The sequence below is a fragment of the Mustela nigripes genome, chromosome 4 (genome assembly GCF_022355385.1).
Source record: "Mustela nigripes isolate SB6536 chromosome 4, MUSNIG.SB6536, whole genome shotgun sequence".
In the NCBI taxonomy this organism is placed as follows: Eukaryota; Metazoa; Chordata; class Mammalia; order Carnivora; family Mustelidae; genus Mustela; species Mustela nigripes.
In genome coordinates, this window is record NC_081560.1 from 81,741,215 (window position 1) to 81,762,507 (window position 21,293).

Consider the following 21,293-nt stretch of genomic DNA (forward strand, 5'->3'; position numbering starts at 1 on the left):
TATTTGCTTCCCATAGGATCTGCTGGACCATAGTTTATGGGAAAAAATCCAGAAAAATATATAAGAAACACTAAAAAAAAAAAAAAAAAATATACTTGTCTTCTAGGGAACAAATAGTAGAAAGTGTAATGTTGTGGAGAAGTCTTTTTTTGTCCCATGAAGCTATTATTTCAATAATGTACCTGAATTTAAATGTTTTCATTCATCCTTTACTGTAGAGATTTGCCCCACTGATGTGCATTCTTCCATGTCTTGTTTTTTGCCACAATAATATCCTGTGACTGTAATTTCTATATTTAGTTGTCCTCTTTGTTCAAAAAGATTTTCATTTCCCATTCATACAAAGTGTCACAGATAGAATATGTAGGATTTAGATACCATTGTACATTATCTTTGCAAAGATTGGTGTTGATTTTCTGAAGAATCTTAGCCAAATCATTTAATGTCTTTCCTCCTTTGGCAAAATGGAAATGCTCTGTCATTTACTTTCTTGTAATTAGGAGTCATTAGATGAAATCTTCTATATATGCTTACATTTTCCCATAGTATCATCATGCTGTAATATCATCCATGGATATCTTTAAATTCTGCTCTGCAGCCAATTAGTATACATAACAGAAGTAACTGGTAGAGGGTTCTCTTCTAGTATGGCCAGCATAGTTAGGTGCTGGGAAATAATCAAACTAACTTATAAATCCAGGTTCTATGAAGAGAAGAGAATGTTTGACAAACCCAGTTGATTTCATACATGTGAAGAAGTACTTACAGAGAAGTGTCCTTTCATCAGGCCACAAGAAAAAGACTAGTGGTAGGGAAAGGTTGTTGTTATGGTTATTGTTGTTATTATTATTACATTCTTTAATGAAACTAAATAGTTAAGCATCTCTTAATTCTGTTAGAAGAAATATCAACTAACACTTTCTATTTTATTTAAAAACAGGGGAATCTTAATTTGTGAAAATCAGTTAACTATTGTGAAGGAACCAAAGGTAAATAAGATGGAGTCTCTAAGAGTCCTTATAATACATTAGAGATGATGAGACATACACGCAATACCTATCAAATAACAGTAGTCAACATTTAATGGAATGGGCCAGACACCGTTCTAAGTCTTTCTTTTTTTTCAAAGACTTTATTTATTTGAGAGAGAGAGAGAGAGAGTGAGAGAGAGTATGAGAGGGGAGAAGGTCAGAGGGAGAAGCAGACTCCCTATGGAGCTGCCAGCATGATCCCAGCACTCTGGGATCTGAGCCGAAGGCAGTTGGTTAACCAGCTGAGCCACCCAGGTTCCCTCTAAGTCTTTCTTTCAATCCTTGCAACAATGCTACAAGATGGACATTATAGTCACCATTCGCATTTTTTTTTAAGATTTTATTTATTTATTTGAGAGAGAGAGACAGTGAGAGAGAGCATGAGCGAGGAGAAGGTCAGAGGGAGAAGCAGACTCCCCGTGGAGCTGGGAGCCCGATGCGGGACTCGATCCCAGGACTCCGGAATCATGACCTGAGCCGAAGGCCGTCGTCCAACCAACTGAGCCACCCAGGCGTCCCCAAAAAAATCACTCAAAGAGTGAGGAACTTCCCTCAGCTGTCCTGCTAGCAAGTGGGCAGGAGGCTACTGTCTTATCTAATAAGACATGCCCTCTCACTAGGAAGAATTCGGTAAATGCTAAGGATACCCACAACAGACAAAGAAAAATCAAAACAAAACACTGCAGTTGGGGTATTTAGGAAAGTTTTGATAGATTTTACTGGCAACTATACTAGGTCTGTATTAACTTTCTTTATTTCATTTCAATGATACTGAAATTCAAATAAGTATTACCCTTTTCCTCTTTCAGCCTTTGACACCACGTACATATGGCTGCCTTATTCAGTCATCTTCCTATCTTTTTAACCTCAGTCATCCACTCACCATCTCAAGTGACAGCACAGATGTCACTTCTCTGGGAAGTCTTATGGGGTGGCCGTCCCTCTGTGTATGCTGGAAACACTCTGACATATATTGCTGTGTTAGTAACTATAACTCTCCCCTTATTGATTGGAAGTACTGGGTAATGTCATTATTCTCTGTGCCCAGACCTGTATTGAGGCACTTAATAAAGTTGAACAAGAACTGAAAAAATTCAAAGCATGGGAGTCTGTTCCAAGTGATTGTCAGAAGTTGGGGGTAGGATGCAGTGGATGGTGAGCTTATTAATGCCTTTAAATTAATAATATTTGTAACAAATTCATTATGCACATATTTTAGAAGTTCATTTTGGTTAAAGTAAATACATATTATATTAATCATCTACTTAAGCAAAACATAAACTAGTGACAGTTAAAATCCATACTGCTGTAGCTATTGAAAGAAAATATACAGCATGGACTTAAGCATCTCTTATTCCTTTAGATTTTTTTTAAATGTATCAAATTTTAATTACTTAGAAAAAATAACACTTATTAGAGAATAATTCAAGATAGACAAAAATTTGATCCCAGTAATCATATATCATAATAAACTAATGTTTATAAAGAAAATACATGATCATGGTGGGAATATAACTAATTTTCCGCCTACCTAAAGAAACTATAACCTGCTTCCCATTTCCCTCTCTGCCCCTTTGTGTTCACATTCCTCCATGCTCCATTTGTTTCTAAATATTAATATTTTATTCATACTCTAAATAAATTGAGCTTAAACAGTAGCACATGCTGTCAAACATATCCATGAGATAGGGCATAATGAATGCGCTGAGTAAATACTGTAAGCGACTGTTGGAAAATTAGGCAGGATTATATATATTTAGATATATGTGCATTAAATGCACAGAATGTCAAACTTTATTTATTAATTGAGGAATATCAGTATCCCTATTTATGTGACCAAAGGATCCCAAACTACTGGATAATATACTTTCTTTAAATATATTTATCAAGGGCGACTGGGTGGCTCAGTGGGTTAAAGCCTCTTCTTTCGGCTCAGGTCATGATCCTGGAGTCCTGGGATCAAGCGCCAAGTCAGGCTCTCTGCTCAGGGGGGAGTCTGCTTCCTCCTCTCTCTTTGCCTGCCTCTCTGCCTACTTGTGATCTCAGTCTGTCGAATAAATAAATAAAATCTTAAAAAAAAAAGAAATATATTCATCAAAATACTTTGATTTATTGCTCACACCAAAGAAGTGTAGGCCAAGAAGAAAAGAATCAGGGATTTTTTTTCCTCATTGCTTAGTTTGGGCAATGAGGAGTCAATATTTTTAAAGCCTTATGCATCTGGGCTCCAAGACATTTCAAAAACATTCCTATTAAAATTAAATAACGAATACATGTTCAGTATGGAAATCTTTGAAGACCTAGAAAAGCATGTAAAATGCAACAGAAAACAATCTCTTCTGAGCTCTTTGACCCTAGAAACTTAACCTCGCTGTGCTTCAGTTTCCTTGTCTGCATAATGGGCATTCTCATCATCTTTACCTTACTGGGTTGTTACAAGGATTAATGAGTTAATATTTTAAGAGAGCTTAGAACAGCACATTGCACACAGTAAGTGGTATATTACTATTAAGTAAATAAAATGAATTCCACTACCCCAAAGTAATCACTTAAAAATTAGATTGTTTGAAATGTTAAAGAGTGTAGAAAAAATGGTATTATATTCTGCATAATGTTAACAGCTTAATTTTTCATTTAGCATTGTATCAAGAAATAGTTTTTAAAAAGAACTAAGCAATTAAAAAAAAAAATCCACAGTATTGAACTTCACTGAAGATGCATTCTCCAAACCTTTCATAGAGGATCAGTACTAATCTCTGTTCAGGACAAATGCCCTGTCCACTTCACCAGGCTTTTCTGACCATTGAAATTAAAAAAAATACATATGAAAGAATCCAATATCTGACACTGTGCATATGTATGATTTGACAGACACAATTCCAAGTGCTTTATTAGTATATTGTTCACAACAAATGTTATCATCACAATTTACAAGTAAAAAAATTTAAGCACAGAGAGGCTAAGTAAATGTCTCAAGTTCAAACACCTACTGAAAGGTAAAGCTAGAGTTTGAACCCGGGTCAATTGGCTCTGATATCTGTACACTTAAATCCACCATCCACTGCCCATCTGAGGACGATGGCATGATGACAGACCAACTCTAATTGCATCTCCGGTTTCATCACACAATAATTCACTATCCCCTCTAGGCACTGCTTCCCGAGTAAACCCTGCCCTGTCATGCCCCCATTATTTTGTTCATATTCTCTTTCTGTCTGTTGGAAAGCTCTTTATGCTTTTGCCTGTCAAAATATCTAGCCTATTCTTCAAGTCCCAGCACCAATGATACCCGTTTACAAACCCTCACACCTAAGTCAGCGTTATTCATTCTCTCTTCTCTCCTCCTACAGCATATTTTTGAAAAAAATATAACTCTAATATAGCATCCGCACGTAGCCTCATGTATTATGGTTTCCTTTCTCTGAAAGGAGAAATTGAATTTATTTATTTCACTGTTGCTGGTACCATCTACAGTGTTTACATAAAATGAGTTCAGTAAATATTTGCTGGATAGCATTGATAGGATTGCTGTGGTCTAAATCAGAAATAATGTGAACAAAAACTATGGAAATGGAAAGGACCTAGAAAATAATTTTCAATGATTAACTGGTCTATTTTTTCTTTTGAGTTTTTCTCTGTGGGGAAGGTTGCAGGGGCACACTGGGTATCATTAGGGAGCCTGGAAATCTGTCTCATGGTGAACCCACCCCTTTCTTTACAAAAATTGGATGGTGGAGGGTAGCCATGGTTCAAGATCCAGCTCAGTTACTTATTAAAACTAGAGTACTTCATTTAACCTCTTACGGACTCAAGTTTCTCATCACTAAAATGGGACTAATACTTTAATTGGAACATGGCTTTGAAGATTAAAAATACTTAACATCAAAGTATTAAGAGTTCTGTAAACATTAATAACTTGGAAAAACTCTCCTCTACCCACTGTAGATTCCTTACCCAAGGACAAATTATAAAGTGATTGAAAGTACAAGATTCAATGTTAAACACATTTGTGCTTGAAAATCTGTTTAACCTATTTCTAGCTCCATGACCTCAAGCAGATTAACTAAAAAAGCTCTATGCTCTATTTTGCTAAAAGGCGTTAAGTTGTACCAAACTGAATGAATGTGAAGTGCCCAAATGACATAAGTACCTTTAATAAATATAAGCTATAAAGGTGAAAAATCAAACCTCCTGAGAAGTCAAACAGGTTAAATATGTAAAATGATCATTCTAAAGTCTAGGGAATGATAAATTCCCAACAAATATTGATCATGATAAGTAGATATAAAATATACAGAGAGATAGAAAAACATATACATGAAACAAGTATAATATGTATTTGAAATATAGACCATATTAGTGATATCTTTCTTCTTACCAATACCAGTAATTCATGACAGTAAACTGTCTACAAAACTCAAGATGACATATAATCTATTATTAATAGAATTGAATTCATGTCTTATGTGGGGAAATAGTATATACAGAATCCCAGAATGACTAAACTTGGATGTGAAAAAAATAAACAGAAGTCTCATTGCTCACAGATAACCTTAACATAGATGTATTATATAAACACCATACTTCATCTATTCTTTTTCTACAGAGAAACACATTATCATCTACAATTATGTAGTCAATTTCCAGGTATCCCTATAAACAGGTGTCAAGACATAGTGACACTATATATTTAACAAAAATTCTTGATGTCTTAAAATAAAAATGAAGTGTGTAGTCTGGTGTGTAAGGATTAATTTGTTTGACAACAGAGCGAATGATTGATTGTTTCATATAAAATCCATAATAGAAATTGTATAAAATTACTACATATAAAAATAAGCATATATTCACTAGCGAATAATAATATAAAGGGAGAATATTATGAAAAAAATAAAATAATGTTGACTTTAAACTTGACTTCTAAAAAAAACTAACTTGTATTTTGGAGAATTGGGGTTTTTTTTGGGTTTTTTTGGTTTGGTTTTTTACTTTCCTAATAATATAAATAATAAATGTGCTTATAAAAATTAGTAATATGGTACCTAGAAGAGAAGAAATATATGCTGTCTGACTACCCATGGGAAAACCACTGTTACCTTTTAGTATATCTATTAATAAAAAAATTTATCCTTGTAACATCATTTTTATTTATCTTTTATCTTTTAAAGATTTTATTTATTTATCTATTTATTTATTTATTTGAGAAAGCACTAGCAGGGGGAAGGGTAGAGGGAAAGGGAGAAGCCGAGTCGATGCTGAGTGGAGGAGCCTGATATGGGGCTTGATGCCAATCCCCTAAGATCATGACCTGAGCCGAAGTCAAACACTTAACCAACTGAGCCACTCAGGCACCCCTTTAACACCATTTTTATGATCTTCTTTGTGAAAAAATGACTGAAGAAAACCACATTCAATCTCAGGCTTGCTTAATTTGTAATCAGCAAGGGATATGAGCCTAGCAATACACAGCACGCAATGATTAATTCAGTCACAGAAATCTACCTTTGGTGCTAACTTGTTTACATACTTCTGCATGGTCAGAGTCAACTTATAATTACAATAATATTTTGCATTTCATTGAGTGAACAAATGACACCTTTTCCAATGGTGGGACTAGAAGCAGGTGAAAAAGAAAACTGGGGGAGAAGGTATTTTAGGGGATGAAGGCTAGAGAGACAATGATTATATCCCAGCGCTGGCATGTGTTTAGCAGTCTCTTTTATTTGCCAACTGTAAAAGCCAGTAGTGTTTGCCATTGTGTAGTACTGATGATATGGATCTTGTATAGGCGGTTTTGTTCAAAATATGTTTATATAACATGTGTGTGCACATGTAACATTTTGACGAAAATTTGAGGAAACAATTTGGTGTACTTTTCAGTTTCTCAGCTTTCTCAGATAAAGAATAAGTTCATAAAGTTTCAGAACATGAAAACTTACACAATATATAAAATATTGAAATATGAGAGTGACATACCATTTTACTCATTCTCCAAGTTGAACTACCTTCTTCCTGAAGTAAACCAATAGAATAAACCATGCTATTCTCTTATTACCTCCTAACAACAACAACAAAGTGAGAGCAGGAATGAAATGTATGGTGGAGTATGAGCATACTACTTAGAAATAGCAATAAATGTCACTGTATTGCTAACTGCTTATTCATTTGTTCTTTCAGCATGGCTGTGGGAACTTCGTCCGTGTAATTCAGGCTTTTAATCGCACTCACTTGTACGTTTGTGGGAGTGGTGCTTTCAGCCCTGTGTGTACTTATTTGAATAGAGGGAGGAGATCAGAGGTAAGTGAAACAATTTCTCATTGTTAGTTTTGGTGTTAGTGCCAAAGATTTCTTAAAACTGTATTTGAGGGGCACCTGGGTGGCTCAGTCGGTTAAGCAACTGCTTTTGGCTCAAGTCATGATCCCAGAGTCCCAGGATTGAGTCCTACCTCGGGCTCCCAGCTCCGTGGGGAGTCTGCTTCTCCTTCTGACCTTCTCCCCTCTCATGCTCTCTCTCACTCTCTTTCTCTCAAATAAATAAATAAAATCTTTTTAAAAAGAACTGTTTTTGAATCTAAAAAAGTTGTAATCATAACATAATAATAAAAAAAGTTGTAATCAATCAAAGGTTCAAGCCTTTTTAATGCAAAATATATTTAATTTGATTGCTGTCCCCCACAATTACTGAAGTGTGGCTCTTGCCTTCAAGTAAATATATATATTTCTGAATAAAAAAGCTACAAAACATAAAAGAAAGAAAAATGGTGTAACTTTAAAAAAGGTACTGATACTATTTGTTCCAAATTATAGAAATATTACAGTATAACCTCACTTTCTTAAAGCTAATTTAAGTAATTTCTTACGTAACTTTTAAATTTGGTAAGCTTTTATGAGATGCCTATACAAGATACATAAAGCAGGGAGCCCAGGTGTCCTTGCTAAAAAGAGCTTTCTATAGTTAGTCGATAATGCTTTCATTTTAGACCAACATTAGTCTACACTAGACTTTTCTAGCTTTATTCTTACATTAGTTAAAATGATTTGGGGTTCTGTGAACAAACGCATTTGCTAAACACTAAGTATGTACCTAAAATGTATAGACAAATAAAGGCTGGTTGAACTTTACCAATGATACTTAAAACTGTGTTTTTCTGAGCTTGTAATTAGTGACTAAGGAAAATATGCATCAGACCAAAAGAGCCTTTCCTCCTTCCTTTAATCGAACATGTTGTCTTACTAAATAGAAGCATTTAAAAAATGTAATTATTTCAAATTATCTGGCTTTGTTTTCCTTATGCAACTTAAATCTAGAATGTCCAATTCTTAAAGAATGTCAATTCTAGAGTTTAGAACTGTAAAAAAGATTAAATGTTGCTACTGATACACCTTATTAAGTTTATTTTTCTTTCACAGAGATTAATGTACTCAAGTACAAATATAATTGAACAATGCTTCTCTTTATATTGCTTTACTATTAATTTTTTCAGACATGGTATTTATACACACATATCTTTTGGTAAATAAAAAGTCATTTAAAAATAGCTGAGTAATTATAAGTTGACCCCAAATGAGGCATTTCCAAGTGGTTCAACATGATATGAAATATTACAATTCTTGAAGAAAAGTAAAACTATGCTTCTTGGAAGACTACAGTTGGCTGCATTGAGCTTGTCATTAGAACCACATGCCTGTGATCAATTGATTAAATAAACTACTGCCCCAGACGTCTGCAATCTGTCAGACACTCCACTGAAGGCTGTGCAGTCACTGTACAGGCCAACAATAGCATAGCAGTTTGCAGAGCACAGATTTCAAATAAAGTCATTTTCCCATGTACAAATTGCCCACTATGCACTTTGAGGCTTAATTGGAAAGTCGGTCCAAAAAATAATCTCCTTTGGAAAACCAGCATGGAATAAAATTTAATCACTTTACTAAATATGAACTACTTTAGTCTCCCTTCAAAAGATAGATTTCAAAGGGGGAAGCATTTTCATTAATTAATCTCTTTAAATAATATGTGAACATCATAAGAGCCAATTTAAGTAGGAAAAGCGTTATGAATTTTAAGCTTTGTGTATGGTAGACTCAAGTCAAAGGGTTTCACATTAACATCATTTTTTATATATCTATAATATATAAATAATAACATAAAGATAGAATGCATGATCTAGCAAGCATCTACTGTATTTGTTTTCTTTAGGATAAAAGATCCCTGAGCATAAAATGACCACATGATACAGAGAGTTGCATTTTGAGAGAATTTTCCTTCTTATGCATCACTGATGTTGTATTTTGTAATGACCAGAAGTAGTACTTACTAGTAACACCATGTGCTGGTATAAAGATACGGCTTTTATCCTGTATTTTAAAGCAGTTTGAGAGTAAACCAAATTAGGATGGCACAATCATTACTTAATTCAGTTTTATTCTTGAGACATTATCTACCACCTTCTATCTGCTTATCAAATAGCAATGCATTGATTCTTGGATATTATATGAGCCTACTTCACATTTGCAACATCACACACACTTTCATTATATCCTATGAATCTTCCATTATTCTGTGAGACTGAGTCAGAGCTTTCTCAGAGCCTATCCAAACAGCCTACGAATCCTTGCTACATCAATTCCTAACCATGGTACCTCTCTTCTGTCTATTCTCTTGATTCTCTGTCTTCTGTTCCTAAAAAAAGCAACACAAGTACATAATGACTTGAAATAATGAATAAAACATTTGTTTAAAAACTATAATTGGTTAATTTTGCTGCATATTCTTAGAATATTACTATATCTCATTTCTGGTTGATTTTATCAGATATCTCCATACATTGGTTCCAGCAGTTGAATACCCTTTAAGTCACTGATTTTGTCAGTCATCAAGCAGATAAACTTATCTTTGAATGACCAAGAATATCACAGGCATTCAAATTAGTCCCCAAACTTTTTTGTTTATGTATCTTTTCATAGCTTTCCTCTTCTCAGAGGAAAAGTTGTGGATTTTTCTTATCAATAAATTTCTTTGATCAATAACCTTCATCATTCTGTTTACTATCTTCGTTTTCTTTCTCCCATGTTTACTTTTTCTCCTGTTTTAAAATAGGATGTTTCTTTTCCTTAAAATCATTATCTCAGATCTGTGACTTTTCTCAACTTTTTCTTTTTCTCTCGTTTACTCATCACAAAACTTCTCAGACTAGTAGGCTATATTTCCTTATTAAGCCTTTCTGATCTGACTTTCATTACCATCCATAAACTATTTCTCAGTGACCAAGATTCCTCAGTGATCAAACTGACTCCTCTAATCAGCATCCTTTCTCCTAGACTGATCTCTAATATGTTGGCCATGCCCTCTGTTTTTCAAAGCCTTTATTGACATCCATAACCTGAGACATTTTGCTATGCCTTCTTTCCTAATTTTTCACCACCTACTCTCTTTCTGGTCCTACTTGTTTCTCTCACTGATCCAGTCTATAAGTAGGTATTTATTTAATGAGAATAATGGCAAAAACAAAATTATTTCAGAACTTGTAAGCTACCTCTAAGATGTTGGTCTTTATCCTGTGTCAAAGGAGGAGCAACTGTAATGATCTTAGGCAGAAAATGGCACGGCAAGGCTTGTGTTTGTACCTGTGTGTTGCATTACCAATGATTTAAGGTGGGGAGGGAATGAGAGGCCTGTCGTGAGATCAGTTAGAGAGTGGATGTAATATTTCAAGTAAGAAAGAGAGTGGCAATAAAGACAGAAAAATAGGCATGAAGTATAGAATAGTATAGTTGATGTTAGTGGATTTAGCTATATAAAAGAAAATTTACAATGATACAGATATTTGTTTGTTGTTTGTTTTTTATTTTTGGCCTTTTCAGTCATATATTTGTCATGAACTGAGATGAGATGCAACAAAGAGGATCATGTTTGAATTAAGATTTTAAGCCTGAGCTTTGTTCTCTTGAGTTTGAGTTGCTGTTGAAAGATTCAAGTAGAAATGTCAAGTAGGCAGTTGAATATACAGTTGGCTATATTAATGTTTGAGCCATTGTTTTGTAAGAGTATCTGAAACCCAAGCAATGCATGGGTTTAGTCATGCAGAGAGGGAATAATGTGAAAACAGAAGTGTGACTATGATTGAAACTTGAGGGTCTCTTAATTTAATGGCAAGATGGAGAAAAAGGGACCTTCGAACATGACCTAGAAGAAATAGCCAGGAAAGAAGAAGAACCCTCCAAGTAGGGAGGAAAAAACAAAAATGTATTCATTCTTGGAATAAAAATAAGTCTTTTTAAAAAGATAGAAATGGGTAACAATCTAAAATATCATTGAGAATCCAAGTAAAATGAAGTCTAAAAAGTAAACAGGAATTGTGTAGTGTGGTTGCCATTAGGATATAAAAAAGGGTTTCAATAGAACAATTGAGGTTGAATACCCAATTGAAATGGATTGAGAAGAAAGTGAGAAGTCAGGAAATGGTGATGAGTATATGTGATTCTTTAAGAAATGTGATTCTCAATGAGAGTAATGTGTAGGAACTGACTACGTTCTTTAAATGATGATATAAAGTTTCCAGTTAAGAAGATTCAAGAAAGAGGGGGGATAATTGAAAGTATAAGTTGCCTAAGAAGATTGGATACAATGAGATCCAAAACATTGGTGAAATGACCTTAAAGTAAGAGAAAGCGTTCCTCTCATGTACTAGTGGATGTATTAGTGTATATTCATTTACGTGTTTGGAGTGAGAAATTAAAGATGTCTCATTTAAAGTCCTCACTTACTCTGCAGTCATATGATCAATTATTTGTTGATCATATGAACAACAAATAATTGATCATATGAACTAAGAACAAATTAGGTGATTGTCATGACAATGGTTTGAAATTATTATCAGAAGAACCAGTTGATAGAGTATCCTTGAAAGTTTACTGAGCAGTATAAAGGGTCCATTTTGTGTTGGTGATCACAAATCTGTATTACGTTGAATTTACCTTGTAGAATCACTTTCTGCAAAATGCTTAGATGTTTGGACACAAGTATGGAGAATGTATAGACAGACATGCCCTTCCAGGCTGTGGTTTCAATGAAAAAAATCAGAGATTTAAGGAACTTAATATTTCTGCAAAAAAAATTAGTGGAACTAAAGAGCACAGAATCTAAATGGTTTAACAAAGAAAGTCAGGAAGAGAGAAGGCTGATGAAATGGGTTCTTAGGAGATGAAATTGGAGAATTGTTGCTGCATGAATGAATTAGTGATTATTCAGGTAGACCACACTCTTTCTGGTGATAAGATCTAGACTCAAATTGTGTGAGAAATGATGCTGAACAATGGAGGAGTAGTTCAGTGGAGAGCAAGTGGTACCTAAACAATTTCATCGATTCCTGCAGTGCCGACTCTCACATTTGTAGTAAAATATGTGTATGCTCTAAGTAATCACAACTGGCCTTACTAAATTTTATTGTTTTTCCTCAATCATTTGTTTAGTTTAGTCATTTTGTAGATACTAATTCTTTTGGAAAGCAGACATAGTGAAGAGTCAGGAGACTGAACTTTTTTTTTTTTTCAGGTTTCATTTTTTTTCTTTTTTAAAAAATTATTATTATTTTGTTATAAACATATAATGTATTTTTATCCCAGGGGTACAGATCTGTGAATTGCCAGGTTTACACACTTCACAGCACTCACCATAGCACATACCTCCCAATGTCCATAACCCCACCCCCCTCTCCCAACTCCCTTCCCCCCCAGCAACCCTCAGTTTGTTTTGTGAGATTAAGAGTCACTTATGGTTTGAGGAGACTGAACTTTAATTTTACTTTTGTCATTATTTAGCTGCATGACTTTGGGCGAGTTATATTTCCCTCATCTATAGAGTTAATTCATTGAAGAGGATCATTTTATAAGAGGATCATTTTATAAGACCTTTCCAGATGAGAGGACTGTGATTCTTTTTAAACGCTAAAATTTCCTAAAACCTAAGATTTCCTAAAATCTCAGGGATATCCTGCCACCATATCAAACTCAGTGTAACAAAAATGAACTAGTTTTATTTTCTTTAAGGAGTCCAAACTTCAGAAGTCTTTCTTTTCTTCATCTTCCTGAACTACATCTGATCTGTAATTGATTGCCAAGTCTGCTGATTTTTACTTTACAATTTCTCTTGCATCTTTACTGCTGTTACCATGATCCCTGAAATCCTGACATGTCAGATTATTATTACCTAATTCCTGGACTATTGCTAGTGAAAGCAAATCTATTTCTTCAATCCAATGTCTGTTTTTAAAATGGCCATTCTCAAGGTGCCTCAGTGGCTCGGTTGGTTAGGTTCAGATCATGATTTCAGAGTCCTGGGATGGAGCCTCACAACAGCATCCCAGCTCAGCGAAAGATCTACTTCTCCCTCTGGCCGGCCCTCCCCTGCCTGTTTTCTCTCTCTCTCTCTCTCTCCCCAATAAATAAATAAATAAAATCTTAAAAATAAAATTAAAATTGCCATTCTTAATCTTCTTAAAACACCAAGGTAAGGCCCAATCTTCTTAAAGCAATGTTTTGATCCTTTCATTTCCATACTCAAAAATATTGAGCCTGAATTTCTTTCAGGAAAATTTTGAAAAACCTTAGCTTTATAATTAAGATCTTCTATCATCTAATGCAACCTACAAAAGTGAAAAAATTTGTCTTTAAATTTTAGTAGTAGCTTTTGCTAACTTTGTTTAAGAAAAGGGTAAATATACCAACAAAATACTCCTCCATTAGGCTACACTGATCATCATATTTCAAATTGAATCACTGCCTCCAATCCTGGGTTTCTCAAGTTCCATTTTCTGCTTAAATTTTTTCCTAAACACTGAGCACCATCCAACATATTCTATATTTTCTGTACTTATCCTTTGCATGTTTATACTCTCTATCATTATATTATAAATTACTTGAGGATAAAGATTTTTGTCTGTCTTACTTACTGTATTCCTAATGTTTTGTTAGTACCTGGCACATAGTAAATACTCAATAAATTTTTGTTAAATGAATGAAAGAGTAAAAAACATTTTTACCTAAATTATGAATTCAACTTTGTTGAATCTATCATAATGCTTATATAACAAAATTAACTGGTAATATAAATTTTATATTATATATTATATTATATATGTATTATATTATATATATAAATATCTTGATTATTTTGGAAATATTATAATCCTTGTATAGATTATTTCTCTGTGGACAATTTTCTTTTGGCTAATTTTCAATGTATCTAGTTTAATTTACAATGATCCTTGATTCCCAGTTGGATTTTGCTGGTATTATTTGTTTGTTTGTTTGTTTTCTGATATTGATTTTAGAAGAACTTCTTGGATCAGCTTTATGTAGAAGGTAGTAGGATGAGAACTTTGGCCTGCTGAAGTCTGCTTATCATTTCCAGATGTTTTCTTCATATAGGCCAAGAAAGTCTTAATAAAGTAAATTGAAGAGGCATAAGGAAACAAATGGAAAGCATATTATTTTTGAGGATGCTTTGTTTTACTAAAAAACAAATTGGTTAACTAAATATAAAGTTATTTACTGTTGCTGTATTTCTGTTTTTTCTATAATAAAGGACCAAGTTTTTATGATTGACTCTAAGTGTGAATCTGGAAAAGGACGCTGCTCCTTCAACCCCAATGTGAACACAGTGTCTGTTATGATCAGTAAGTGGAAAATAAAATAGGGAGGGGGAAATACCAAATGAAAGGGAAACTAAAATAAATGCATGACATGGTATGCTCATCGAGATAGTCATATGAAGAATGAGGTAACAGCAAGTTGTGAGCTGAGAAATTGTAGTTTATCAGTTGCAAGAACTTGTGATGAAGTGATAAACATGTATTTTTTTATTCACTATGATGATGCTGTCACTTCTAGAGCAAGTCAACCATTTACCAAAAAGTGTGTGTTCATATACTCATAGTGATAGGGATGCTTGAGTGGCTCATTTGATTGGGTGGCTGCCTTCAGCTCAGGTTGTGATCCTAAGGTCCTGGGATCGAGGCCCACATTGGGCTCCCTGCTTGGTGGAGGGCCTGCTTCTCCCTCTCCCTCTGCCTGTTCCCTCTGCTTGTGCTCTCCTTCTCTCTCTCTGTCAAATAAATAAATAAAAATCTTAAAAAAGAATGATATATATTATAAAGTAATTTTCAATATTTTCTGTAGTTCTTTTCTAGTATTAAGTATACCCATTTTTCTCATATTTTAGTAATATTTTACAAATGATTAAAATTACAAATGATATTTCTTTCAAATGAAAGAATAACAAAATGCATATGGATATCCTTGGGAGCAAAAATTAGAAAGCTTTGAAATTACAAGATACTCAGCTATTTCTGATGCAGAATCTTTTCAGATAAGCTTCTGAATATTATTTAATAAAAGCAGTGTCTTGGAAAGTCTTTCCATTAGGAAGAAAACTATATTAATCTATCGAAATGGGATGATATATATGTAATACTAGCTAAATATAGTTTTCATTTATTTCAAATTAAATTCTATGAAAATAATCTTTAAAGATCTATAAAGACTAATAGGCATCAAATATCATTTAGAACAAAAAAGATTTAAAACAAAACATTTAAAATTTTCCTATTAAACTGATAAGTCATTTAATATTTTTGTCCTTAAAGAATTGGGTTTGTTTATAAAATTAATTTAGTTATTGACCTTCATTTTTCAAGGATTTGAGACTTCAATTTTTATTCTTACACTTTTTTTTTTTAAAGATTTTTATTTATTTATTTATTCATTTATTTATGAGAGAGAAGGAGAAAGAGAGCGAGCAGAGGAATAGAAGGAAAGGAACAAGCAGACTTCGTGCTGACCACAGAGGTCATTTCAGGGCTTGATCCCACCACCCTGAGATCATGACCTGAGCCAAAATCAAGAGTCAGACATTGGACTGACTGTGCCACTGAGGTGCCCTTATCTTTTAATATTTTGATTAACATTAGGATAAGTGATTTGCTTACCCTCAAAACTGAAAACAGAAAGGAGGAATAAGTTTAATAGCCTGTATTTGTCATTTTATTTGTTCTACTGATTATCCCCCTGAACTTATCTCCAATATTGTCTCCAATATTGCATAATGAATTTCTGTGTCATCTCACGTTGCCATATGGGGTTTGAGCATTTCTGTTCTAGTGCAAGGCACTAAATAACACAGATCATTTAAAGTATTTCTGTATATTAAAGGATCAAGAAACATCAAGAACTGAAGAATTTCAAATTTCATAATATAGTTGTGGTACGTAAACCAGTGTTCAACTTTAGAGGGTCTTTTTTGTTGTTTTTCTTTTTTCATGTCATTGTAACACAGCAAGAAGTTAGGTGATATCTCTTAAAAGAAGCTATCAAGAGCCTCAGGAGGTTTTTCAGTGGAAGTAAAATTGGAAAGCAAAGGATTTTTGAATTAAAAGTTAAAAGGCACAGTTTATCTTTGCATAAACCAGCACAGACATTCTGAAAAATACATCCCTACTCAAAATTCTTTTTAAAGTGATATTAATTATTTAATTATTTCTTGTACAAGATAAAGCAGAAGCTTTATTATTCCTAACTTGCTATTAAAATTAATAAAAGGGGCACCTGGGTGGCTCAGTTGGTTAAGTGTCTGCCTTTGGCTCACATCAAGATCCCAGGGTCCTGGGATCTAGCCAGAGTTGGACTCCCTGCTAAGTGGGGAGTCTGCTTTTCCCTCCCCATGCTCTCACGCTCTCGCTCAGTCTTTCTCTTTCTCTCTCTCTCTCCCTAACAAATAAGTAAAATCTTTAAAAAATTAAAAATATAAAATTAGTAAGAGTTTAAGACAGGCTATGAAGCCAACAAGGCGAGTAGGCTTTTAACATAAATAATGAGTTGCAGTAGGATTAGAATCAGCCCTGCCACGCACCATCCTCCGAGTGTCCTTTTTCCTTTTCTTCCTGGAAACAGATAGGATAATATCTGTGCTAATCGGTCTATTGAAAAGCAGGAATTTATAACCCACCATTCTGGGGTAATCGATATAGTAAAAATGAAAAATAGTTCATTACAAAGTTATCTTAATTTGACAGCTGTTCTGTCTATAGAATACTTGAGCTGATGCTTCACAAATATTCACAAAATGAAGCTAAATTGCTCCAGATGCTTTCATGAACATTTGTTATTTTCCTATAATCTGTTTCCATGGGTTTCAGACCCCCCACTAAGGAAGCAGAACTGGGCAACACAATGGCTGATACCCACTTGCTAACTGGTAGGGGTCCAGTGCATGACTTGGTGAGCACATATTAAAAATGTTTCATTCTCCATTCTATCCTGGGTTAATTGGTATCACTTATTACTAGGCAGTGAGTTTGGAGTGCTTCAAAATGTTGCAGTCCTGCCAAAATGACCATGATCTGAAGATAGCCAGGGGAGTAATTGTAGAACATCAGTCAGAGAAAAAAGCTGCACAGTGGTTCAGTGGGTCAGACCTGATACATTTTATTCTTTTTTAAATAGACATTTAATTACTTTTTTTATTCTGGGGTTACACATAGCAATTCACTGCTTACTGTCCTTACTAGGGTAGGAATTAATATGGACCTTAACAAATAAGCTCAATATCTAATGTTATGCAAATACAGATTAAACTATCTGATTTTGCCATTAATGATGATAATTTAATTTTAAAATATATTTTCTTTTTTATCTCTGCATTTTGTTTTTTAAGGCTTAATGTGTCAAACTACATGTGGTTTATTAATACAATATTATACTTTTAGCATAATGTTAGTAATAATATTGTGTATTATAATTGAAAGATTACCTTATAGAAAACTTCTAGCACTAAATATCACAACATATACTTTTAAGGATAAAATAACCTTATCATTAATAATATTTTGACAATAAAAACTAGTATTTTCAACCTATGTAGTGAAATCATGGAATTTTTAACACATGGTGAAAAATTTTGAGGTCATAAGACAATTCCTATATTTTAAAGATGAGAAGGTAGAGATTCAGGGTACTAGATGACTTAGTCCTAATTCCCAGTTGGCTAATTCCTGCCAAAATTAGAAACTGAGTGTTCTCTTATAGTATTTTTGACTTATTAAAGGAAAGTAATAATTAATTAGGCCATTTTATTAACTTCATGTATATTATTATTTCTGTCATTTTTGATACACACTGTATAAACTTAGGTTTTTAGTATAATTAAGTATAATCAGAGGAATTTTTATTTCTATGTAGAATAAAATTGCTTTGGTAATCATACAGGCAATAATGAGACCAGATTAAACTTAATCCAATTTTTTTATTTAATGGACAATGGAAACCAGCAATTATAAACACTCTGTAATGTGTGTGGTTACCTAATAAATGAGTTTTCCTTGATTTTTACAATAGCCTTAAAAATATTTAAAATTATGTTGACATTTTCTTACTTTTTCTTAGACGAGGAGCTTTTCTCTGGAATGTATATAGATTTCATGGGCACAGATGCTGCTATTTTTCGAAGTTTAACCAAGAGGAATGCAGTCAGAACTGATCAGCACAATTCCAAATGGCTAAGTGGTAAGAAACATTTTCTGCATTTTGAGAATCATGCTTTAAACTGATTTAGTTCTATAATGAAGAAAGGTTAAAATGTTTGAAAAAAATCACTTGTGATGTAACAATTCTGTAGTCTATGACTTTAAATATTTAGGAAAAATAAATATTTGAAGTAGTCCATAGTCCATATTCTCTTTATTAACTGTCATATAATTATCATAAATTAATAAATAAAAATGACAATGATATTTACTAAACAGGCTCATATGCAAGAATCTTCTCCAGTTGTCTACTTGTAGTATATAACAATTAAATATGCTATTTATTCATTTAGTCTGCTTAAATATTTTAATAATGTCAAGCCTGAAGATTTTCCTAAATTTATGACAGTTAGATATAATGACTAGGGTGTTTTCAGGAACTCCTCATATTTGTTTTATACTTAGATTCTTAAATGATAAAACTGGTATATATAATTTTTAATAATTGATTTAGTACTTAACAGAAATCATATGTATGATAACCTTGTGATTATCACTAGTCATTTATTTCTAATTTGGGGTAGAGTCACATGACATTCACATCATGAAAGATGCTTATTTGACTTTAATGTGTAATTTCAATCGGTTGCTGCTGCTTAGAAGAAGAAACCACTATGATCTTTGTCATTTCACCCTGGGGATGATTTCTAGCTGACCCTAAATTTGACAATTCATTTAACATTGCACAGCAAAGCATGAATCACCACAGTTCAGCATCTTATTTCACTGATAGGCAGGCACAAGAAAGCAGCGATTGTCCATTTACTTCTTCAATTTATGACTCCAGTACATCTGGATTCTAAAACTCGTTTTGTTCTTGAAATAAAAAATCCCTCTATGTCTTCAGATGACTGCATTTTTTTCCTTGAAAAATTTCCCCTTCATTTCTTATGCCGTCTTAAGAAAAAAATGTTTTTGAGATCTTGGACTCCCGACTCTACATTCTGCTTCAGTGAATTTGAGATTTTATGCACTAGATTGAAAACTATATTTCGAAAAACAAACTTTTTTTTCCCCCTATAAAATGACCATTCAATTCCATGGGATATAGCTGGTAGAAAAGCATTTTGATTTGTTAGAACTCATCCCTGCACAAAGGATTTTTGCATTTACTGAACTTCTAGAATGTATTGCAGACAGGGAAAAAATAGTTTAAGCTATGATGTTATAGATATATTTTGTAGCACTTGACATTCCAAATACAGTATGTTGTGTGAATGCAATTATTGCTGTTAGATTCTGCCTATGAACATGGAATTATTCTTCTATACCAAAGATGAAGAAGCCATATGCCTGTAATCTACTTGGATGAACCATAGATGGATTTCCATCAGGAGTATATATATAGTCTTTGTATTTTTTTCCTCAGAACCTATGTTTGTGGATGCACATGTGATCCCAGATGGCACAGATCCAAATGATGCTAAGGTGTACTTCTTCTTCAAAGAGAAACTGACTGACAATAGCAGAAGCACAAAACAGATTCATTCCATGATTGCTAGAATATGTCCTGTAAGTGTTAATCTTGTCCTAATTTGAGGAACGACACAAATTCAAATCATATAAATACATTTTCTTTTGCCGATAGTTTACTTTCCCACTTTTATTTGTGGTTACAAATTAATGAAATATTGAGGGAGACATTTTAATTTACTGTTTATTCACATCAGTCATATGAGATAAAAAAGCTTAATTCAAGGAAATACTGTTGTCATGGTTTTACACAAATAAATGGTTTTTGTTTATTTTTTTTGCATTTAATGCATTTGTATTGAAAACAAATAGCTAAATTGTATGTTACAGAAAGAAACAATAATTCTTGTGAACAAAATATAGCAAAACCTCAATAAAGACAATTATTGAGGAACTTTTCATTTTCTAATGAAAAGAAATGCATTACTAAAATATAGTTCTAATTAAAAACAGTAAACAAAATAGTCTTCTGGTATAAATAGCAAGTATACATAGCAACTCAAAAAAACTCATGATGCCCTCTCAAACAGGAGTTTTATAGGGTTGCCCTGACTTATTTATGATTAACATACTTCATGTAAAAGTATTTCTTAAAGTGTTCAGTGTTTTAAATAGTTTATTTTTAATATTATAATATTCCATTAATTGTGGAGCTCATCTGCTTTTAAGTCATTTAGACAAGACAGTAGAGCCTGCAGAAGGAGTGAAAGGCTTCTGGGCATACAGAAAAAAAAGATCAGGTCATTCACTATTTGTGAATGACCCAAATGCCATTTTCCCCTCCCTGGCTGGAGAAATATATCTAGTGAAGCATCTGATTGGAAATACTGAGGATTAAACAATAACACAGAGAAATGAAGGAGAGAAAATAGAGCTATTGGAGACCACTTGGTATAAGTATAGCCCACTTTCCTGAACACAGTATACTCTGCAAGCTTCATAGTATACAAAAATTTATGTTCACTTTGAAGACAATGAGTTATTAGGACAAATTAGATTATGTGTTCTCCATACATTTTCTAGATATTTTCTCCATGTACTGTTGAAGTTAGAAAGCTTTAGGGCATATATAAATTGAAACACTTACAGTTGATACCATACTATAGAAAATTAATAGTATAGCTATGGCTATTTTATAAAAATACTGTAGATCTTAAATATTCATCTTCACTGGTATGCACATGTAGTTAGCATTTCTACCCTTCAGATT

At 33.3% G+C, this 21,293-nt stretch overlaps 1 protein-coding gene across 1 annotated transcript in view; it reads left to right on the plus strand.

The window, feature by feature from the left end:
* SEMA3C (semaphorin 3C) overlaps window positions 1-21,293 on the plus strand; it is a 173,332-nt gene that overhangs the window by 89,069 nt on the left and 62,970 nt on the right. The window contains exons 5-8 of the mRNA XM_059396952.1: window positions 7,209-7,328; window positions 14,617-14,707; window positions 18,471-18,590; window positions 19,980-20,122. Of these exons, the coding sequence (XP_059252935.1) occupies window positions 7,209-7,328; window positions 14,617-14,707; window positions 18,471-18,590; window positions 19,980-20,122 (474 nt within the window). The remainder of the gene's footprint in view (window positions 1-7,208; window positions 7,329-14,616; window positions 14,708-18,470; window positions 18,591-19,979; window positions 20,123-21,293) is intronic.